At 45.0% G+C, this 22,977-nt stretch overlaps 1 protein-coding gene across 2 annotated transcripts in view; it reads left to right on the top strand.

The window, feature by feature from the left end:
• ADCY9 (adenylate cyclase 9) overlaps positions 1-20,395 on the top strand; it is a 139,746-nt gene extending 119,351 nt beyond the window's left edge. For both annotated transcript variants that reach the window (XM_054714673.1, XM_028145658.2), the window contains 6 exons: positions 312-414; positions 1,244-1,452; positions 5,718-5,877; positions 7,271-7,419; positions 11,925-11,966; positions 17,288-20,395. In XM_054714673.1, coding sequence (XP_054570648.1) covers positions 312-414; positions 1,244-1,452; positions 5,718-5,877; positions 7,271-7,419; positions 11,925-11,966; positions 17,288-18,479 — 1,855 coding nt within the window. In that variant the 3' untranslated portion in view covers positions 18,480-20,395. The remainder of the gene's footprint in view (positions 1-311; positions 415-1,243; positions 1,453-5,717; positions 5,878-7,270; positions 7,420-11,924; positions 11,967-17,287) is intronic.
• Positions 20,396-22,977: the final 2,582 nt, after the last annotated feature.

Here is a 22,977-nt window from a genome sequence, read left to right as displayed (position 1 = left end):
CCTTCCTCTCATCCTGGATATCAGGAAGATGTTTTCAAAAGCAGGGTTCTGCGGATGTGTGCTATAATTACGGTGAATGGTCATTCTTTAGTGGGGGAAACATAAAATGTGATTATGTTTAGAATCGCTTTCCAGAGATATATTCTAAAAGGGGTGGCCGAGCCATGTCTAAAAAAGTCATTTGGTGACTTTTAGATACAGCTTTTGTGATATGCTTAATGAGTGATGTTTTGGTAACGAATTGCAACCTGCTGATAAAGTAAATATGACTGTGCTTCATGTTAATCAATTGCATTTTTCATCTCTTCTAGCCTGATGAAAGATTATTTTTTTAAGCCACCCATTAATCAGTTCAGCTTGAACTTCCTGGATCAGGAGCTAGAGCAAGCCTACAGGACCAGCTATCAAGAAGAGGTGCATGTTCCTTATAATTTTACTAAAGAAATGTGTTGTTGTTACTGGACAGTTCCCAATTAGTTTTGTGCTTTGGAAATCTTTCTTGTTTTCCTGAGTGACAGGAAAAGGAAGGCTAATATTGATTTCCCACAACCTGTAAGCTCTAAATTGCATCTTTATATGGATTTATCTACACAAGGGAGAAAACTCCAAATCCTTCTGCGCTCTTGAGTCTAACAACCAAGGCTTGTCATTTCCCAGTCCCTTTCCCCTGCAGCTGGTGCATCCACCATTAGGCTGTGTGCTCCCCTCGGGCCTTCTTTCGCGTCTATCCCAGCACCCCGCACAGAGCCAGGCCCTGCGCGAAGGCATGAACATCTCTTACTGTCACTTGACATGCCTGTGTTTTCATCGGCTGCTGCTTCAGTCCCCACCTGTTACTTCTGCCATGAAGCCAGCTTTTACCCTCCCTGAACCTGGGACCCAGACATTCAGTGGAAGCTCCCAGCACATGGCTTTTGTGCTGCTGACTTTACAGACACAGAATCAGTGACTTTACCAGTCAGTAACTCACTTTTCAGGGTCAGTATGTAACGTGCCTGTGAGAACTTACTGGTGTGTAATCAGTTGCTGTGTGACCTTGGGCAAGTTCCTGAACTTCTCTGTGCCTTAGTTTCCTCGTTGTTAAGCAGAGAAATAGTAGGGAGATGGCCCACTTAAAGCACTTATCTCCCTGTAACTGGTTGGGGGTAGGCAAATGTTTGGGTTTTTCCACCTAAACTATACTCCATGACCATCTGTCACAGCATCTATTCATGTACCTCCACCTTTCTCCTACTCCAAACAGGTTATGAAGAATTCTCCCGTGAAGACTTTTGCCAGTGCCACCTTCAGCTCCCTCCTGGATGTGTTTCTGTCAACAACAGTGTTTCTGATTCTCTCCATCACCTGCTTCCTGAAGTACGGGGCTACCACCACGCCTCCCCAGCCAGTCACCCTGGTGGTCTTCGGGGTGGCCCTGCTCCTGGAGGTGCTGTCCCTCATGGTCTCCGTCAGGTAAAGGCTCACCTGCAGGGCGGTTCTCCAGCTTTTAGCCTCTGGCTCCCTCTGCTGGCTCCACAGTTTATGACTGAACAGTCTGCGGCACAGCTGACCAGCGGTCTGAAGCGGGCTGTCTCTGCAAGCTCATTTCAGGTGAAGGGTCCTCTTTCCTTCCCGCCCCCAGCCCTACTTCATAGGTTTCTCCCTTGAAGACCCTGGCCCTGGGCACAGGTGGGCACTCTCTTTACCAGGGAGTCAGTGTCCTCTGCAGCCCTGATGCCGCCAGCTAGTCCTGTATTTTCCAAATCAAAGATTAAAAAAAAAAAAAAGTGGGAAGATAGGGCATAAGAAAGGAAAGAAAAAGGGAGTGTATAGGGTGCAAATGATAGGAGGCTGCCAGCAGATGAGCCGACGCCTCTCCTAGATATAAGAGCAAAACTATAAAACCCTTAGGAGACATCATAGGTGTAAGTCTCTGTGAGCTTGGATCAAGCAATGGTTTCTTAGACTTAACACAAAAAGCACAAGCAACCAAAGAAAAAATAGTTGGACTTCATCAAAATTTGAAATTTTTAAGGTGAAAGAACACCATCAAAAAAGTCAGAGAGAACCTGCGGAATGGGAGAGAACATTTGCAGATCTTATCTATGACCAGGGTCTAATATCTAGAATGTAAACTCAACAATAAAAAGATAACCCTTTAAAAAATGGACAGAGGGTCTGAATAGACAACAGTGGCCCCTCAGGAAGCTGGGCCCTCAGGACCTGCCCATCTTGATGTCAGGGTTCAGCTTAACACTGAGGAAGCCCACAGCTGCCATGTACATTTCTGACTAGATATGAATGCACGGGGCATTCTGTTCACAGGTACCCAGACTGCCTGTGCCATTTGCCTCCTGGGCACCATGACACTGGGTCCTTGCACCACAACCACCTCCTCTGTTCAGCCCTGTCACTTCCAACAGGGCAGCCTGTCAGCCTAGTAGACTCCCACTGGTAATTGCCCCCCAAGCTGGGGGTAAAACAGAAACAGGGAGAAGGGCCCTGACCATAAGTTTCTGCTCCTCTTCCCCAACATCCCAGGATAGGAAGCAATAGCTTCAGATCTGGCCCTGAGTGAGTGCCCCCTCCCTTCCACACTCACTGTCATCCTGCTCCCCTCTGAAGTCCCTGGGAGGGGCCATTTGCTGAGGACTGCTAGAGGCCACACACTCATCTCCTGGCCCTGGTTGAGGTAATTCAGGTGTATCCGTGCTGTCTCCCCACATTCCCTCCAGCTGCGTGGAGCTCTGTTACCTATAAGTGACTCCTCGATTACACAGCCCTCCCTGTGGGCCTGCCCCTCTGGTCCTGGCTCTCCACCCCTCACTGAGCTGCCTGAGACATAAATCAGCTCTGCTTCTGGGAAACCCAAACTAAGTCATCCTCAGGCCCCTAGTTTGTTTTTTTTTCCTTTTTAAACTTAGATTTTTAGTTTTTTTAAAAATATTTTTATTGATTTTAGAGGAAGGGAGAGGGAGAGAGAGATCGAAACATCAATGATGAGAGAGAATCATTGATTGGCCGCCTCCTGTACACCCCCTACTGGGGATCGAGCCCTCAACCGGGGCATGTGCCCTGACCAGGAATCGAATCATGACCTCCTGCTTCATAGGTCGGTGCTCAACCACTGAGCCACACTAGCCAGGCTAAACTTAGTTTTCTTATATAACTCACATGTAATGAATTCACTTATTTCAGTCATCACCATATAATTTTACAGCTCTTCTATCACCCCAAAGAAAACACAGTACCCATTTGCAGTTACTCCATTCCCCTCCTTACCCAGCTCTATGTTTCCTTCTGGCATGGACCTACAACTAGATAAGGCTCTTGATCAGTCTGAGGCTAGCATTGCCTCCACACATTTTTTTAAAAAAACCCTTTATACCCTGTTCCTTGGACCCAATTCTATAGAATCTGGGCTAACCCCCATGTAGAGACTGCAGAGGGCTGCAGTCAGACAGACGTCAGGCCTGGCTGTGCCCAGATGCTGAGGTGCTGGGCCAGGTGGATGTGGCAGCCACTGTGCTCCTGAAAGGCCTCTGGTGTGGCTTTAAAAGTTCACTTTACCTGGACCGTCAAAGCCTGGGAGAGGTTCAGACCCTGAAGGATAGCCTCTCCCCTGCTGAGGACACACTTATATTTGGCTCCAAAGCTAACAAGAACCTACGCTGAGGAATATGTAGGGACCCCAGGGAGGCCGGTTCTGTGGCTGCTTCAGCGGCTGGCCCGGGCCTGGCACCTCATCTGGAAGGCTGCCCAGTCTCAGCTCGGGATCTTGTCCTTCCAGCCGTTTGTGCTGTGCCTTCGACAGGCAAGCGAACAGGGGTCTTGTCCTTGGAATTCTGCAGCCCTGAGACCTTTGTGGAGGGCTTCCCAGGCTGCCTCCTCCTGGCTGGGGCTCAGCTCCCTCAGTCTCCTTGTAGGGCTTGTGTATTCTGTCTGAGCATATTTGTGGTTATCCTTGGAAATATTCCAAGGATTCCACTAACCTTTTAAGTATCAGGAGGCCAGAATAGCCCAGGACTTTTAAGGGTCAGATGGGCCCTAGCTGGTTTGGCTCAGTGGATAAAGCGTTGGCCTGTTGGACTGAAGGGTCCCGGGTTCAATTCTGGTCAAGGGCACATGCCCAGGTTATGGGCTTGATCCCCAGTAGGGGGTGTGCAGGAGGTAGCCAATCAATGATTCTTTCTCATCATTGATGTTTCTACTCTCTCTCTCCCTCTCCTTTCCTCTCTGAAATCAATAAAAAAATAATATTTTTTAAAAGGGGGTCAGATGGGGCCTGGCTCTATGTGGGAGATAGCTGAAATTCGGGGGTTCCTCATGGAGGGCGAACATAGTGCTGTAGGTGTTAAGGCCAGTAGGTGCAGGTGCCTGATGGGTCTTTGTGCCCTCAAAGTTCAGCAGCGGCTCCTGGCCCCTTCAGAAGCGAGGACAGTGGGCCTGGCCCCCCTTCACCTTCCCTAGGGGCTGGCTTCAGAGAGGGACTGTGTGCATGGGTCTCCCTCCTGAGGCAGACCCCCACTGCCCTCTCTTCCATCTCCCACTGCTGGAGTTCAGGCGCTCCTGACTAGGATCCCTCCAAGGCCATTCTGACCTGCAGGACCACAGTTCTCAGCCCCACATACTCAGCTCCCTTCTTTATGAAAAATATTTTATGATGTTCACATCATTCTCCTGAAATATAGCCCACCCGTACACGCATCTTCTAAAAGAATCTGTGAAATGCTGTCACTCCAATAGGAAGGAGAAACAACAAAAAAGCCATTTGAAATGAAATACGTAGTGCTTCACCTCAAATACGCTAGGGGACCACCATCTGGAGTTATAACAGAGTTGTCAGCTGCCTGCCCTCCTGTGCACAATCGCTGCCAACGTGGCAGCTCCAAACGTGGACCGTCGTGGCGTGCAGGTTTGGTGGCACAAGCACCATGGGCTGAGTTGCAGCCTGGATTTCTGAAATGTTGAACGATCTTGGTGATGTCCCAGACAAAACAAAGGGTAATCTTGCTTGGTTTACACTGTAGAGTATTCCCGGAAAAGTGTATATTAACAACTCGCAGAAGCCACTTTCTGTTTGTAAACGAAATGCAACTAGGCTGTAAGGCTGAGGTCATTGTCAGCAGGCTTTTCATCTCCACATGAGTCTGGGGGCATGTGGCAGTCGTGTGGGGTGCAGGGCAGAGCTTCACTGCACGTTGCAGAATGCCTCTCTAGATGTCAGTAGTACTCCTCAATCATTGGAGCAACCAATGGGTCCCCACAAAATTCCAAAACATCCCTGAACCACCCACTTGAAACCTCCTGCCCTAGAAGCAGATGACAGTATGGTGGGCACTTTCACAGGATCTGTTAATGTCCGTGTGCCCAGTTCGTACCTGCTCTGTTAGACCCACAGAGGCTCGCTTGGCTCTTTGTAAGCACATCTTATCTGAATGCATCAAGTGAATCAGGTACGCTGAGCCGAGCAAGGCCAGTGTACTTGCCATCTACCACGGTGAGGGGTTGGGGGCTCTGCCTGTGGAGGTGCCTGATGGGTCTTTGTGCCCTCAAAGTTCAGCAGCGGCTCCTGGCCCCTTCAGAAGCGAGGACAGTGGGCCTGTGGTTCATGCCAGCGGCACAAGCATGGGTGAGAGAGGGCAGCGGGGCCGGCTGTAGATCCTCCGTCTCCTCTTCTCTGGCAGGCCTACCCACCCACAGACACCCCTGCCTCCTTTCTCTCCTCCCCGTTACAGGATGGTGTTTTTCCTGGAGGATGTGATGGCTTGTACCAAGCGCCTGCTGGAGTGGATAGCCGGCTGGCTCCCGCGCCATTTCATTGGGGCCATCCTGGTGTCACTTCCCGCTCTCGCAGTCTATTCACACATCACTTCCGAATTTGAGATAAACATACATGTAAGTAAAGACTTGGCGATTTTATTTCTGTGCTCTCTGGACTCCTTCATCACTTAAAAAAAAAATAAGCCTGATGACTTGGGACACCAATTTAATATAGGCCCTTAAAGAAGTACAAACTCTGTTATTCTGTGAGCTTGTCTTTTGAAAAGACTTGCCTGGGACCGAGGAGCAGGCAGGGAGGTTATCACGAAGCCTGTCCAGATGCTCCAGCCTGGCATCGGCCACATCATGAATGCTGGAGAAGACGCTGCCCCGCCCTGGGGAGAGTGCCCAGTAGATACGTGTCCTGTCCGCCAAGGTCCAAATCTGTTATTTTTTTTTACATGTTTTTACAACATAAACATTGTAAGCAACACAAGATCGTGTGGTCACGTGCTGGTCGGCAGGACTGGCGCAGGCAATTGACTTAACCATACTTTCCGGCGTATAAGACGACGGGGCATATAAGATTTTCCTGGGTTAAAAAGTCATTTTATACACCAGAAAATATGGTATATTGGACTATATTGATGGGATTAGATATAATGGATTAGATATATTGGACTACCATATTTTCTGGCGTATAAGATGACTTTTTAACCCAGGAATATCTTATACGCCCAGTCATCTTATATGCCAGAAAATACGGTATCTGATCTGCTGCTGGTGATCAGGGCAAGAGATTCTGAATTAAACCCCATCGAGAATGAATTAATGCTGTGGTGGAAGGTGATATTTTGGGTGAAAGTGACTGTAATGTGAACTACCAGATGGGCTGACTGCGTTTGATACTTGAACACCAAATTACCTTTCCACCGATAGGCAGCAGGTACCTGAAGGAAAGGCTTTCTGAAGGTAACTGATTACACGGGAATTCTCAGAGGGTGTGGCCTACTTTCCCTTTTCTCCAACGTTTAATTTCCAACCATCTGGATAATTTTTTTTTTCATGCAAACATTTTAAAATATATATTTGTATTGATTTCAGAGAGAAATGGAGAGGGGAGAGAGAGAGAGAAACATCAATGATGAGAGAGAATCATTGACCGGCTGCCTCCTGTACCGCTCCCTACTGGGGATCGAGCCCATCACCTAGGCAAGTGCCCTGACCGAGAATCGAACTGTGACCTCCTGGTTCATAGGTTGGCGCTCAATCACTGAGCCACACCAGCCGGGCTGGGGAAGAACTTTAGGGCTTTTGTGAACTTGTACCCTGAAGCTTTCTGTAATGAACCTAATGATTCATGATCTGTCCCTGAAACTGCTGGATATTTTATAACTGCAATATTTTTATCTGACACAAAGACACAAATAAAGGAGCAAATCATGTGACCTTGTGGTGCTCAGGTGGCGGGTGGGCCCTGAGGGGAGGAGGGGATGGTTCGTAACGGAGTGCCTGCCCCTCGTTGCAGTTCACCGTGTTCATGGACTCAGCCATCCTCGTCGCCGTCGTGCACTACTGTAACTTCTGCCAGTTCAGCTCCTGGATGCGGTCCTCCCTAGCCACTGTCGTCGGGGCTGGGCCCCTGTTCCTGCTGTACGTCTCCCTGTGCCCGGACAGGTACGTAGGCCACCGTGGCCCGTGTCTGGCACTCTCGATGGCAGGGCCACCTTTACCAGCATCATTGACGTCTCTCTCACCTCAGTTTCACATCAGCACGAGCACTGTCAGCTCTAACAGATAGTCACTGTCACAGCGGGAGAGAGCTTTCAACACACATAATGTCAGCAAGTGGTGAAATGCCCAAAGAGTAGTGTGCAAAAGAAAGAGAAAGAAAATAAATTTAATAATATAATGTGTTTGCATTTAGACACTCCTGGCTGACTACCCCGGGAGAGAGAAGGCAGTAGTCACCTGTTTGAACTTATTTATAATGAAGAAGTTTGAATTTAGGAAGGTCGGACCAGGTGCTGTTTCATACAAGACAATCAAGAAAATGAAGGAATAAATGTACAGGTGGACATAAAAATGAAAAGAGGAAGCGGGTTCTAACCTAATTTGAAGTAGGGTTAATGTACCAAGACAGATTTCAGACTGCTGAAGGAGAGGAAATGAAGAGGTATGACTGTGCAAGTGACCTGAGCATTATTCATAAATATTGTGTCAAAACAGCTCCCCATGCTATCACATGAAGCATTAGAGTCATCATGAACCACTGTAAATATGTTCTTATTTTGATATCCCTCCACATGTCGAAGAATATATTGAGTCCCTGGTACTCAAATGGCCTTCAAAACCATATCACTGGTAAGTGCTGCGGATAGAGTGGGCAGGTTGGGAAAAAAAAAAACAGGAGCTGTGTGAGAGATCCCTGGGGACAGGATCAGTTCTTAGTGCTGAACTGCAAAAATAAAAATGGGATGGGTTCTGGCTGGTGTGCTCAGTGGTTAGAGCCTCAGCCCCAGGGGACATGGGGGAGGCTTACCAATGGATGTGTCTCTCACACATTGATGTTCCTCTCCCCCCGCCCCACTCCCTCTCTTCCACTCTCTAAAAAATCAATGGAAAAAAATATCTTCGGTGAGGATTAACAACAACAAAAAATCATTGGGTGGCAATATACATATGTGCTGTATTTAAAATGTCGTATACTAGTATTAATGAAATCCTTTTCACATGTTCTAATAATTGAATAATGTTTGGTTCTTAGTTTGTTACAATGAGTTTAAAATTGCCTGTTGCATATTTGCAACTGGTTTTGTGGTTTTTAATCATTTTCAAATTAAGATGTAGTTGAAAATACAATGATACTTTGGATAGCAGGATGCACACAAGTGAGGAATTTATTCAAAAATTGCATGATAAGGTCTTGAACCCAATAAGCTTCCTTTTCTGTAACATACGTCTAATTTTTTTTTTTACATACGTCTAAATTTTGGACTTTTTGTGTAACTACTTATAAAAACAGTTTACTCTCAGCATGTATTGAAGAACCACTTACTTACAATTACACTGGGTTTACACTAGCAGTATATTTCAGAGTTACATGAAACATTTATTCATTGTACTTCGTAGGATATCTAATATTCATGGCTCCCAGATTACTATGATAACCAGAGAGACCCCCAACATTTCCAAAATGCCCCCTAGAAATGGTATTATTGCTGAGAACCATTGCTTTAGTAAATTCAAAAGTAGGTTATCCAACCCTAGCCAGTTTTCTCAGTGGTTAGAGCATTGGCCCATGAACTGAAGGGTCGCATGTGCAATTCCAGTCAAGGGCATGTACCTCGGTTGCAGGCTCAATCCCCGGCCTGGGTCGGGGTGCACGTAGGAGGCAACCAATTGATGTGTCTCTCTCGCATCAATGTTTCTCTCTCTCTGTCTCTCTTCCTCCCTCTCACTTTCTCTAAAAATCAATGGAAAAAATATCCTCAGGTGAGGATTAGCAGGAAAAAAAAGGTAGGTTATCCAGTTTGTCGCGATATCTAATGAAATTGCCATAGTGTATCTTTGGCATAGTGTATCTTATTAACCAAAGCAGTGATTAGTAATGGAAAGAGTAAGTATCCTTCCTCAATTTACTTTAATAACAACATGAAGGATATTCAAGTTCTGTGCAAATTAAGATTAACAGGGGAATATAGAGTAGAACTGTCATTTAGTGTTTGAAAGGAAACTGTAATGAGTAGTTAAATTACTTTAAGCAGAACAAAGCCTACATTTTCTTTTCTGAAGTTGCAGCCATCTGGCATTATGGTCATTACGAAGCTCTTTCTCAAGAGCCTGAAATTCAGAAAACTGCCTTTTATCCTTTTAGATCCATCACAAACCACCTCATCAGTTATTTACAGTCATTCAGTCACTGGTGTGCGGCTTTTCCACTTGGGCCCAGAGAGCCATTGTAATGGGGAGCCCTCATCACCTCTTTGCCCAGAATTCAAATAACAGATCTTGGGAATGGCTGGCAGTTGAATCTCCCCTTGACCCAGTACTTCTCCACACACACAAGATCCTCTGAGCCCAGTTAACCATCTTCACTACTAAGTTTTTCCAGGGTAGGAAATATATGGGGTGGTAAACAAAAATGTAAACTCGTCTCCTATAAAGGGGAGGGGACTCTGAGAACTGTGGCCAGCGTTTTGGGGACACAGACACGTGGATACAGTGATGTCACAGTCATGTCTGGACAGTGTGAGACAAGGATATGAAGTCTTATAGTTCACATGTGATGTAGCTCTTGCTTTTCTTTCCTTTTCTGCAAAGTCATTTAACACCTCACGTAATTATAAAAGCCACTCTTGAGCACTCACCTGGCCCTTACTGCCCAGGACAGCTGCTCCCAGATGCTGTGCCATGTCCTCCTTTGCAGTGAGCCAGGCCCCTGGATGGGGAAGTTTGCAGTTGATTTCAGGACTGGGTGTGTTCTGAGTGTAACACAACTCCAAAAGACGTTGCTAGGAATGTGGAGAGATTAAGAGCTGCATGTGTGTACCTTCCCTAACCATAAGAGAGTTCTTTAAGTATGAAGGGCTTCAGTGCAATAGCAAAGTCTGGCTTCTCCTTAAGATGTAATCTGCCAACACCTCTAGCAGTTCCTTTCAAAATTGAACCTTTGTCAGTAGACATTGCTTTTTGAACATGACTGAAGTTTCTATTCTATAGACACCATGTTTAAATCCTAATTATAAAATACTAGTGGCCCGGTGCATGAATTCATGCACATTGAAAAGAAATTAATTAGAAGAAATATTTTAATATTGCTTTTCACCCTTTCTCTATAATAGAAGCGTCAACCAAATTCACAATCGACAATGACAGATGGAAACACATGCATGCGATTGGCGCCAGCGAGAGCTTTATATGTATCGCGTGTGTGTGTGTCCACTTAGCCTTTTATAGATATAGAATAAACTTGCTTAATTAGACCTGCTTTCTGATTTAGCTAAACATTTTCCAGCCCAGTGAAGCACCCCAACTTCTTTTTCAGGTAATTGTCAGGAACACAGCAGTAAATATCAACACGAAGCAGATTATTATTGTAGATCATGCAGGGAGAACAAAGGGTAAAATATTTAACTATAGCAGTGTTTGACTATATTCTTCTCAGTGAGAAAACCTGAAGTCATTTTCAAGGTCCACCATTTCTTACTTCTTTTCAGTCGGGTCAAGTTTCTAAACTTTCTAAATCTCCGCTTTCCGGCTAATGAAAAGAAAATAAGATTCCACCGAGTCTCCTATCTACCTATTCCAGGACTTCTGTGAGGATCAAATGAAATGAGGCATGGGAAAATGCTTCACAGACATTTGGTTAAAGTGTGAAATGTTTGCACCTGGCTATAAAGCAAGTCGTGTTCCTGGGCTGAAGAAACTGCAAGGAGGCTAGTCGTCGCTCAGGAGAGGAAGCTGGGCATTGCTATGTGATGTCATTCCCTGGATGGACACTTGGCATATTAGCTTTTTATGTATATAGATATGCCTTTGAGAATTTTCCTGTTTTATTTTGTTTGGTGATTTGCCTATTCTCCATAGCTGATGTAAAGGCTTTATACCTATACCATTGCCTTTACCTTGTGTTATTCTTACTCAACATACATTATCCTACCTAATAATAGAGCAATATGCAAATTGACCATACCTTCGCTATACCCACAAAGCCACACCCACCAGGAAACCGTTGCAGGGACGCTGGGGTGCGGCGGAGCCCAAGGCCGGGAAAGCCTGGGGCGGAGGCTTTCCCGGCCTTGGGCACCAGGGGGGAGCCTGCATGGATCGCAGGCAACCACAGGGGTCGGCTCCTGCGATCCATAGCAGGGACACTGGGGTGCAGCAGAGCCAAGGCCGCCGCCCGGGGCCAAGCCCCAACCCTGAAAGAAGGCAGAAGGCAGTGGCCACAGCCAAGGCCTGGGTCCCCGGTGCCGGCAGAAAACTGGTGCAGGCAGCCAGGTGAATGAAGGTCTATTGCACGAATCTTCGTGCAAACAGGCTGCTAGTCAAATTATAATACAAAATTAACTGTCTAACTTGATCTCCACATAAAAAAGAAAAATTGTTCATGTAAAGTCTTCTCAGATTGCTTTATACAATGCCTTTTATAATAATATTTTTATTTATTTTAATTTCAGTTCCATAGTAATTTCCCACCATGATGCAGTACAGAATTTCAGGTAAGCTTTTAACATTGTGCTTAAATCTGAATCAATGAGAGTAACTATATCATTACTGCTTATTCCTAAACTTTCTAAATCCATTGTATCTTAAATAAGAAGAACAATATACACACTCTTAAAAGAATAAAGAAAAATATCTACTTGTTGAAATATCAGACCATAGTTATATTTTATTGGGAAAGTGAAATGATAGTTAAGACATGTTAGCCCTGGCCTGGTAAGTCAGTTGTTTAGAACATCATCCCACTACGCCAGGGTTTTGGGTTCCATCCCTAGTAAGTACACGTACAAGAATCAACCAATGAACGCATGAATAAGTGGAACAACAAATTGATGTTCCTCTCCCCCGTCCCTCCCTTTGTCTCCCTTCCTCTCTCGCTAAGCTAAAAAAAATTTTTAAACCATATGTTAAATTTGGTTTAGTTTTATATAAGACTTTAAGAGATCTCACCAATTAAAGAAAAGTACTTATTTTATTCTGTAAAATATTTTGAAATAACTGACTAGAAATTTGAAATAATAAACCCTTGCTTTACTATAAACAGCAAACTAAATTCTAAATAAATTGAAGAGTCTAAAATAAAAATTATGTAAAACTATATAAAAATCTAGAAAAATAAAATTAAATAGCTTTCAAGCCTCTAAGAGATAACGTTCCAATCTTACAAATAATAATGCAAACCACATGTAAAAAAAAAAAGAAAAAAGGACGTACAGACAAATTGATTAGAGGGGATCAAAACAGATTGAGAAAAACTTTTGTGGAACTGTTGTTTTTATTTTTATTTTTTGCGGGGCCGGGGGGAGACTTTTAAAAAAGAGCTCATTAAGACCTGCATAAATAAAAGACAGGGGGAAAAAAAACACCAAAATATTCACAAGAGGAAATGTAGGTGGTAAATATATTACTGCTGAAGTCATTGCACATGTAAATACCTACAGAATTCTTTTTGGGCTTTTAAATTGGATCTTTAAAAGTTAAGACATAGCCGAAACCGGTTTGGCTCAGTGGATAGAGCGTTTGCCTGCGGACTGAAGGGTCCCAGGCAAAGGCATGTACATTGGCTGTGGGCACATCCCTGGTGGGGGGTGTGCAGGAGGCAGCTGGTCGATGTTTCTCTCTCATCGATGTTTCTAGCTCTCTATCCCTCTCCCTTCCTCTCTGTAAAAAATCAATAAAATATTTTTTTTTTAAAAAGTTAAGACATAAATACCTAGCGCAGGCAAGGGTGTGGCACATTCATAAATTCTGGTGGTATTTAATTTTGTGTAGCTACCAGGCACTTATAAAATATAAGGTTGTTTAATAACTTTACACATTAGGTACCTTGTCCCCATTTTCCAGACGAGGAAGCTGCAGATCAGAAAAGTTAAGAACCTGCCTGTGGTCACACAGCTGGTCACTGGCAGTGTGTAAACCCTGGCCTCTCATGACGAAGCCATGCTCTATCCACCATGCTTCATCACTCCTCAGGATGGTACAGTTGTTTTAGAAAGTACTTTGACAATCTGTAAAAATGCTCATAGCCTTTACGTAAATAATCCTGTTTTTGTTTATCTGCTGAGGAGATAATTCAGCGTATGGTAAAGGCTGCATGCCCAAAAATATCAATCTCAATGATCGATAATATTGAAAATTCATCAACCTCAGTTGTCAATAAAAAATAAATTAATTATGACATACATACTCAAATTTTATAACTGTTAAAAATGGAGCAATGTGGGAAACGTGTATGGTTTTCACTTATGATGTGAAATTACATATGTCCTGTAGCTACAGCTAGGTAATTCATTGTATATGAAAAGTGTAATAGTTATGATCTAGTAATGAGTGATGAATGATGATACTTTTCTCTTTCTGTAATTCAAAAATTAAATATCTGTGGACGTTTAGATCTTGAAATGAGAATTAAAGTAACTATGGAACAAAGGCAGAATGCAAATGTGTTTCTATATATGATGACAGCTATAGTATTTAAAAGCAAAACACTTAGCAGCTTTTTAAAGTTAATTTTTATTGACGTGTAATATATACAAATAAAATTACCCAGATCATAAGAATACAGCTCAATGAATTTTCACAATTACCAATACCACTCAGACCAAGGGGAAAAAAACATTTCCAGGCCTCCAGAAACCCCCCTTGTGTCCCATCCTGGTAACCCCCCACCCCTGCATCTGAGGCATAGATTTTAAATGGCACTGAAGTACACCAAAATGTTAACAAATCATGTGTCTACCTGGTTAGAACCATGAGTGACCTTTGTTTTCTATTTTTCTCTATGTTTTTAATCTTCCTTCTCCATGATTATGAATTATAGTATATTTTACTCTAAATTTCATTTATGATCTAATGTCCAACCATTAAGTCATAAATTGATCCTTGCATTTAGTCACATAGAATTTCTCCTTTTGAAATGGCCTTTGCTATTTGAATTTAGGAATAGAGCCATCACCTTGGTTCCTTCTGTAATAGAATAGGAAATAGGGGTTATAGATCGGAAGTAATTCTCACAGATCTCTTCTGTCACAGGGCAGCCCTTGGGTCCTAACTGTAAATCTGTGTATTAGGACTCTTCCTTTTGAGGCTTAACATTTAAGCGAAGGTAAAAGCAAACATTGTATTCTGTTCCTCTTTCCCTGCCATCCTGGTCCACGCTTCACTGCTCCCCTTCTCCATCCAAAGGGAGCTGGCCTGTGCCTTCACCAGAGTTAGGCCACACTGCTGGCTTTGGTCACAGCACAGCAAGAAAAGCAACAAAACCACTAGAACGATTGAGGAAACCTAGACAGCTCACCCATTCCTACCACAGGGGTTCACAGGCCCGGCCGTGCTGTTAAGATGACATTAAGCCTTGGTGATGTCTGTTCCTTTGTGTCTCCACTGTGGAGAAATAGAAAGAAGCCGATGAGATGGGCTCCCTCACAGAGAGAAGGTTTACTTCTCCTCTCCCTACTCTAAAGCCAACCGGAGGTTTGAGGGGCTAGACAGATCTGTTTTAACCATCTAAAATAGTTATTTTGTTCAGTGCTTGAGATTCAGAATAGGTATTGCCCTTCACACTGGGGAACCAGAGAACAGCCCCTGACAGCAGGCTTGGTTATTGGCAGGAGTAGAAATTAAAAGGCCAAGTTGGAGATTTCCAGGGGAATTGTCAGTGCACAGTATTTTAAATGACAGCAATTCCATTTCCAGGAGTTCATCCCACAGACACACTCATTCTGATGCCCAGTGACACAGAGCAGGAATATCACTGCGACATTGTTCCCAGTAGTAAAAGAAGGACGCAACCTAACACCTGCAGGAGGGGGCCTGGGTGTGACTGTACATCAAGCATGTCAAACTCAAAGGCTAACATGGGCCAAATAAGCAAGGTTTATGTTTATGTGGGCCACAAAAAAGCAAAAGCTTCAATTTTCATAGAAACGTAGGTTTATTTTGATAGAGACATGCTGAATACAAAGGGCTGAAATAGAACATTTTAATAAAAATTCGTATTTTTTTCTTGAACATTAACTTACCAGACACTGAATAACTGCACAAATTAATAAGTGTAATGCAAATAAACCTATTTTTCTTGTCCTCCGAAAGTGAAATATTTCCTGTTGCACACACCAAACAAGTCAGTCCAGGACTAATGACGTGGCCAGCTGCTAAAATAATTGCTGCTAGTATTAGTGGAGAGAAATGGTGTGCCTGCATGTAAGGCGTGTAAGGGAAATGAATGCAACACGATTATAGTAATCAGTCATTAGCAAACATTGTAGCTCGTTATTAATAACTAGAGGCCCGGTGCATGAAATTAGTGCATTGGTAGGGTCCCTAGGCCTGGCCGGTGACCAGGGCCAATCAGGACCTTAGGCTGCTGGCCAGGGCCTTCCTTCTGGCTGCCAGTTGGGGCCTCCCTTCCCTGGCTGCTGGCTGCTGACCAGGGCCTTCCTTCGTTCCGTGCTGCCCCCTGGTGATTAGCGCATGTCATAGCAAGCGATTGGTCTCCTGGTCAAACTCCCATGGGGAAAATTTGCATATTAGGCTTTTATATATATAGATTATGTATAACAGGATATTGTAAAAATTAAGTTAAAAATTTTTATTAAAACGTTTCTTACCATTATATTGGCTGGGCCATAAAAATATTCATTGTGGGCTGCATGCAGCCTGTGGGCCGCAAGTTTGACATGCTTGCTGTGCATCCATGCATTAGAATAGTGTACAACCTCAAGAAAATGACAGTGTTGCCGAAACCGGTTTGGCTTAGTGGATAGAGCGTCGGTATGTGGACGAAAGGTCCCAGGTTCGATTCCGGTCGAGGGCGTGTACATTGGTTGTGGGCACATCCCCGGTAGGGGGTGTGCAGGAGGCAGCTGGTCGATGTTTCTCTCTCATCGATGTTTCTGGCTCTCTATCCCTCTCCCTTCCTCTCTGTAAAAAATCAATAAAATATTTTTTAAAAAATGACAGTGTTGGTTACCTTGGAGGAAGGACACATATTTTTCATTGTTTATATTGTTTGAGATTCTTACAATGTATAACACTTAAAAGTATACATTTTATACTTATTTTTAAATGTTAAATTATCTTAAGTGACTGGCAAAACAGAACTAACTCAGAGTGGGGGATGGTATTTTGCCAAACATTTATACAGGCAGAGAGTAGAGAACTTAGAAAATTTCTTTGTAAAATTACAAGTCTTTCAAAGCGAAAGTTGGATTAGAAATCTAAAAAGTGAATATATCAGAGAATGTTAAATTTCTTGGGTCTGATAATGGTGTGGTTATGTAGGGAGATGTCCTTATTCACAGGAGATACATAGTGAACCATTCAGGACTGAAATGTCAGTGTCTACAACTTTCAGAATGTGCAGCAACAAGTGTGTGAGTGCGTGTGCATGTTGACAGAGAGAAAAAGGAAAGTGGCAAAACGTTAACAACTGTTGAATCCAGGAGAAGGATGTGTGAAGGTTTGTTTTGCTAGTCTCTTAACATTTCTACAAGGTTGACATTTTTCAAAATTGAAAGTTGGGAAAAAAGAAAAGATTTTTTTAAAACCAAAGAACTTCTGAAAAGCAAAGCAATGACAAAACACTTATTAAAGGAATCAGTTACAAAAGTCAGTCGTTATCTCTCCGTGTCTTTAGCTAGCCAACTAAGCAGAAATGGCTTCTGCAGCTGCAGTTGTTGGAGGCTTGAGCTCAAGAACATTTTATGCAGGATGCCGGCTAGTGGGGCTATTTCAGAACCTGGAAGTACAGAGAGTAGCCTTTTCTTTAAGAGATGCATGTAAGAAGAGATCTCTTTCTCTTCTCTTTCCTCTCCAGTTCCGAGAGAAACCCGTGCAGTAGTTCATTGCTGCATGACAGCAGGAGACCGGTCAGCCTGATTGGCCAGGAAGTGATTCTCGCCTTCTTTCTCCTGCTCTTGTTGGTCTGGTTCCTGAATCGAGAATTCGAAGTCAGCTACCGCCTTCACTACCACGGGGATGTGGAGGCGGACCTTCACCGCACCAAGATCCAGAGCATGAGGGACCAAGCAGACTGGCTGCTGAGGAACATCATCCCCTACCATGTGGCTGAGCAGCTGAAGGTTTCCCAGACCTACTCCAAGAACCACGACAACGGGGGAGTCATCTTTGCCAGCATTGTCAACTTCAGCGAGTTCTATGAGGAGAACTACGAGGGAGGCAAGGAATGCTACCGGGTCCTCAACGAGCTGATCGGGGACTTTGACGAACTCCTGAGCAAGCCAGACTACAGCAGCATCGAGAAGATTAAGACCATTGGGGCCACGTACATGGCCGCATCGGGGCTGAATGCCACGCAGTGCCAGGATGGCAGCCACCCGCAGGAACACCTGCAGATTCTGTTTGAGTTTGCCAAGGAGATGATGCGCGTGGTGGATGACTTCAACAACAACATGCTGTGGTTCAACTTTAAGCTCCGAGTCGGCTTCAACCATGGACCCCTGACAGCAGGGGTCATCGGCACGACCAAGCTGCTGTACGACATCTGGGGAGACACCGTCAACATCGCCAGCAGGATGGACACCACGGGAGTGGAGTGCCGCATCCAGGTGAGTGAAGAAAGCTACCGTGTCCTCAGCAAGATGGGCTATGACTTTGACTACAGGGGCACGGTGAATGTCAAGGGCAAAGGTCAGATGAAGACCTACCTTTACCCAAAGTGCACAGACAATGGGGTCGTGCCTCAGCACCAGCTGTCCATCTCCCCAGACATCCGAGTCCAGGTGGATGGCAGCATCGGGCGGTCTCCCACGGACGAGATTGCCAACCTGGTGCCTTCTGTACAGAACTTGGACAAGCCATCTCTGGGTTCTGAGAATAACACCCAGGCCAAGGACCCTCACCTGTCTTCTAAGAGACCCTGGAAAGAGCCTGTCAAAGCTGAAGAAAGGTGTCGATTTGGCAAAGCCATAGAAAGAAGTGACTGTGAAGATACGGGGATGGAAGAAGCCAATGAACTCACCAAGCTCAACGTCTCAAAGAGTGTGTGACGCAGCACCTGAACGCTGCCCACGGTGCTCTGTTCCTGAAACACAATAATATTTGTATTTGGCTGTGGTGCGCTCCGAGCGCCACAGTTTCCATCCCCAGGAGTGGCGTCACGTGGTCAGTGCAGCCCTAACTTCTGTGTAGATCACAGTTATTCAGGGTTCGTTTTCATCCATTTCTCTCCTTTTCTCCCCGGAACCCTCTCCCCTTGGTGTAACCGCTCAGCAGCGTGGAGAACAAGTGCCTTCGGGGGCTGGCTGTGGCTTCAGAGTCGAGGGACAGAGACCACGGGGTAGAGGTCATGGCACTGGGTATTGCTGGACTCTTAAGACAAAAGCTGTGGTTAAGATATCATTTTTACTGCTTTTTCTCACGAGACACTTTTCTTTGCCAATGCCATGTTTTTGAGGTTTGTTTTTTCCTATATACTTAATAGTGTTTTCCCGTGACCTGACCCTTCTATGTAAATACATACACGCACACACACTTGCATTTATGAATCTGAGCTCAAGTGCCAGTAACTCACCGAGGGGAGGTCAAGGGGGGTGGTGCGGGCTGAGAACAGCGGTCCAGCCGACGGCCTGGCGCCCCTCCCTCCCTGCGCCTTCCAGAGCACCCGGCCCTTGTGGGCTGTGGGAGCCCCACGCCCCACACCTCCACACGCAGGCCAGGATTCCAAACGCTAACCCGTAACCAAGCTTGGGAAGCCAGGCCTCAGGAATGTAAAAGCTGTTTTCATTCTGCCCTCGTGCCGAGGGGTCTTCCAGCCGGGAGTGAAGGGGGTTGTCCTGGAGGCTGACCCGTCTGAGAGGGAAATGAAAATAAATGCCTGAGGGTTGCATTTATTTATTTATTTATTTGTCAGGAAATGTGTTTCCAGGGAGGGGATGCCGGGTCCCTCTGCTGAAGGCACACAGCGGAGGGTGAGCAGTTGTCTGCTGGTGCTTTAGCCTCTTTGGCCACCTGCCCTGCAAGGGGGCCGAGCCGGCCCCGGTGGGCATGGCCCGCGCTCGGGTCCGAGAAGCTCTCCGTCACCGCTTTTCACAGCGAGTGCCGCTGCTTCTGGCCTGTGTGGCGCGTGGCGCGGGGCGGACAGGAACCGGCGGGGTCTGAAGCAGGGGGTCTGGGCAGAGCGCAGGGGCGCCAGGCAGTGCCGGCACTGTCTTGGCCTTCACACGTTCAAGAAGTTTCTCTGTCCTTCCCACTGGCAGCCTGTGCTGGGCCTGTTGGTGGCAGGACCGGGCCTGTGAGTGAAGGCCAGCCCTCTCCAGATGGAGGTCTTGCACTGTGTGTTGGGGCAGACTCGTCTGGATGCACATGGGGTGTTAATCCAGGACAAAGGAGAGAACACTTCTGTGCCCTCTGCTGCCAGTCCTCCTTGTAATTACATTTTGCCACATGGAGTCTGAACTTGACGTAGAACTGAACTCAGGCTAGAGTTGCGTTGCCATAGTCCTAGTTATTTTTAAGGTGACCCTGGCCCACGGCTCCTGGGGTAATTGGAGAACTAGCTCCTTCTCTGTTTAAGGTCTTCACCGACATGCCCCGTGCATGTGCTTTTCACCGGTAAATCTGTGTGTAACCTCACATCTGCGTTAAGTTATCACCCCTCCTCCCCAAACTTGTACAGAATCTGCCATTTCCAGCATCATGACATATTGATTCTGATCAGCCATCTCCCCAGGGGATCGCCACCCGGCTGTTCAGCCATAGCCAGGACCACGCCGTCCTAGGGAACTGAGCATTCTCAGTGACCACGACTCTCCTTCAGGTTTCACTGTCACTTTGTTGTTCTTCCAATGCCGGAGAAAGAATGGTTGTGACAATACCTCTTGCTTCTAAAGAATGTATTCTTATAAAATATTGCAGAATTTTTATTTTTATTTTTATTTAAAAAAAAAAACACTACCTAATGCTCTCCTTGTCTGTAAGAGTGTGGGCGTGTCCGGGTTTCTTCCACCAGTATTCAGGCGTGTGTTTGAGTGTGGCTCTGTTCCTCTGCCTGCTCGCTTCAGGCTCTGGAGCTGTGGCGGCACCTAAGGGGCTGGGCGGTTGCCTACTTGTTACCAGTGTCTCTGTTGTTGCGCCCAAAACGTGCTCTGCAAAGTTCATCTCTGCACACACTTCCTTCCTAGCGAACTCTTTTTCCCCTTCCCCACCTACAAAGGTGTTTATGATTCCTGGCCCTGGGAATCCGAGAGGCTGCAAACCACCGGGAGAGAGTCAGACCACATGGTGATCTGGTTCAGCATTGTGCAAACCGGAGCCTTTGATGGACAGCTCACCCAGAGTACAAAATTGTCTAAAAACGCCCTGAGCCTTCCTAATAGCCAGTTCAGATGTGCTCTCTAGCCATTCCCAGTTCCCTGCTCTGAAGCATACCTCATCACGGAGCCACAGAATCTCTGCAACGGAACTGCTGTGTGTCTCACCCAGTTGGCATTGAACAGATAGTTGCTGAAGACAGATGGGTTTCTAAGCAGCAGGTTCAAGCACTACCGGCACGATGGATGCATTCTTCAGAGTAGCAATACCTCTTCTGAACTTAGGGCAGGAAGCAATACTTCAGAAATGAATGTGTGTAAATAGTTGCTTTGAGTTGCAATTGCTATTTTCTTCTTGGCCCCAGGTCAGATAAAATTATATATCTATATATGTATGTATAAACAAGCACATGATTTTATCCAATGCAAACAAATGTAGAGCATCAGTAATTAAACCCTTAAGTAGCTTGAAGAGTCGCACAGATTATGCAACACCTGCACACGACTCCATTAACACTGACTTCGCTTGTGGAGACACCTGCACATTTGCACATGACATTGAGAGCCCAAGGGCCACGTGTTCCAGTTACATGGTCTGTAATAATCTGTAGTTCCCAAAGATCAGTCTGCGTTTGCATTTCTAAATTTTTGAGGTAAACATTTTTTTGGTTGGTGGTTTCAGAAAATCACATCATGCCTGGAATCTGAAATTAAATTAGCAAGGACCAACTGTTTGCATTTTCCACCTTTCCTTTGCTTTATTCTTGGTAAATTGTTAATTTTAATAATTTCAAAATGCATCCACTAAAGAAATGGACATTAAAATATTCTAAAATCTAAATATTTGATGCCTGGTATTCTCATTGAAAAGATCAGTACCACTTCAGAGATTGGGGCACCTCTTGTTTCCTGCAATTTGTGGCTTGAAATAGGAAGATTTGCTTTTCTTTTGCATCATGACTTTGAAAACAAGGCAACTAAAAAAATCCCTATGTGTCCTGTGGGGGTTTTTTTATGGACATATTTGCTACAGTTAACTTTGGTTGAGAAGTATTTGTTTTTACATGGAACTCAAAAAAACAACACAGAAATGCAGGTTGTAGGGCTAGTTTTGCTTGTGATGACAACCCCATTTTATTAGGCCTTCTAATAGTTTGATCCTGCATTATCTTAGAAAAGGGATTGACTAAGAAAGGAAGCTAGCCTGTCCCTTGCAGAGTTCCCAGGGGTGCCCACACCACAGGGAAGTCACAAAACCATTTCAGAATCTGAAGTCCCAGAGACTTTCCCCAGAAAAACACACATGCCATTTATACATCTTAGGGGTTCACAACACCTCCAAGTCTGGAGCCAAACAGAACCTGCTGTGGTTGAGACTCCTATAGACTCAGTGAAAGGAGACGAAGATGTGGGCCTGTCCATCCTTGTGCATCAGCTTGCAGGGATCAAGCTTCTAGGTGATTCTCTGTTGGAACCTGGTGCCAGTGAGGATACTGCTACTTGATGAGGACACTCTCTCCTCCTGAAACTGCTGCAGGCTTTCCTCGGAGCCTTTCGGAGCTTAGGGAGTCGCGGTCTCTGCTGCCTGGAAGGTCTTAGGAGAACATGGGTCTCTTCCACGAGAAAGAGCACCCAGGAACGTAATGGATTTTTCAAACAGCCCAGAAAGACAGCCTCTAATGTTTGCAATAAGTCTCAAAACTTAGCCTTGGTGATTTCTCTTGTGTTTAAAATCTCTTCTCACGTGGTCCTGCTGTGGGAATCTGTCATTGTGGCCACCTGGAATAAGTCCCGAGTTCCAGGAAAAGGAAGCTAACTGGGGAAAGAGATAAATGAGAGGAAGTGATTAAGAAAAAGTATACACTTGCACACCACATACATGTAAATTTAAAATCTCCCCGAGTGTCTATTTTTATACAGTTCCTTTGGGGAAGAAATAGTTTTTTTAATAACATGACTCCAAAGAATTGTTACTGTATATTAGAGTAATTTAAGCTTGGGGAATTCTCATATTCCTGCTGGGCCTGGAAGTCGGAAGGAGAAGTGAATTAAGCAATCATCTATTGAGCAATCTGAGTGCCTCCTGAACTCTGTCATCAACAGCATCTATTCTTAACCTTTTTTTCTGGCTCACAAAGCCTTTGATAATTGGATGAAAATTGTGGCTCCTTTCTCCAGAAAACACACATAAAAATAAGCCCTCTTAATGTTGCATACAATTTCAGGAGTTCCTGGA

The sequence above is a fragment of the Eptesicus fuscus genome, chromosome 4, assembly GCF_027574615.1.
Source record: "Eptesicus fuscus isolate TK198812 chromosome 4, DD_ASM_mEF_20220401, whole genome shotgun sequence".
In the NCBI taxonomy this organism is placed as follows: Eukaryota; Metazoa; Chordata; class Mammalia; order Chiroptera; family Vespertilionidae; genus Eptesicus; species Eptesicus fuscus.
This window is presented reverse-complemented; position numbering and strand designations above follow the sequence as displayed.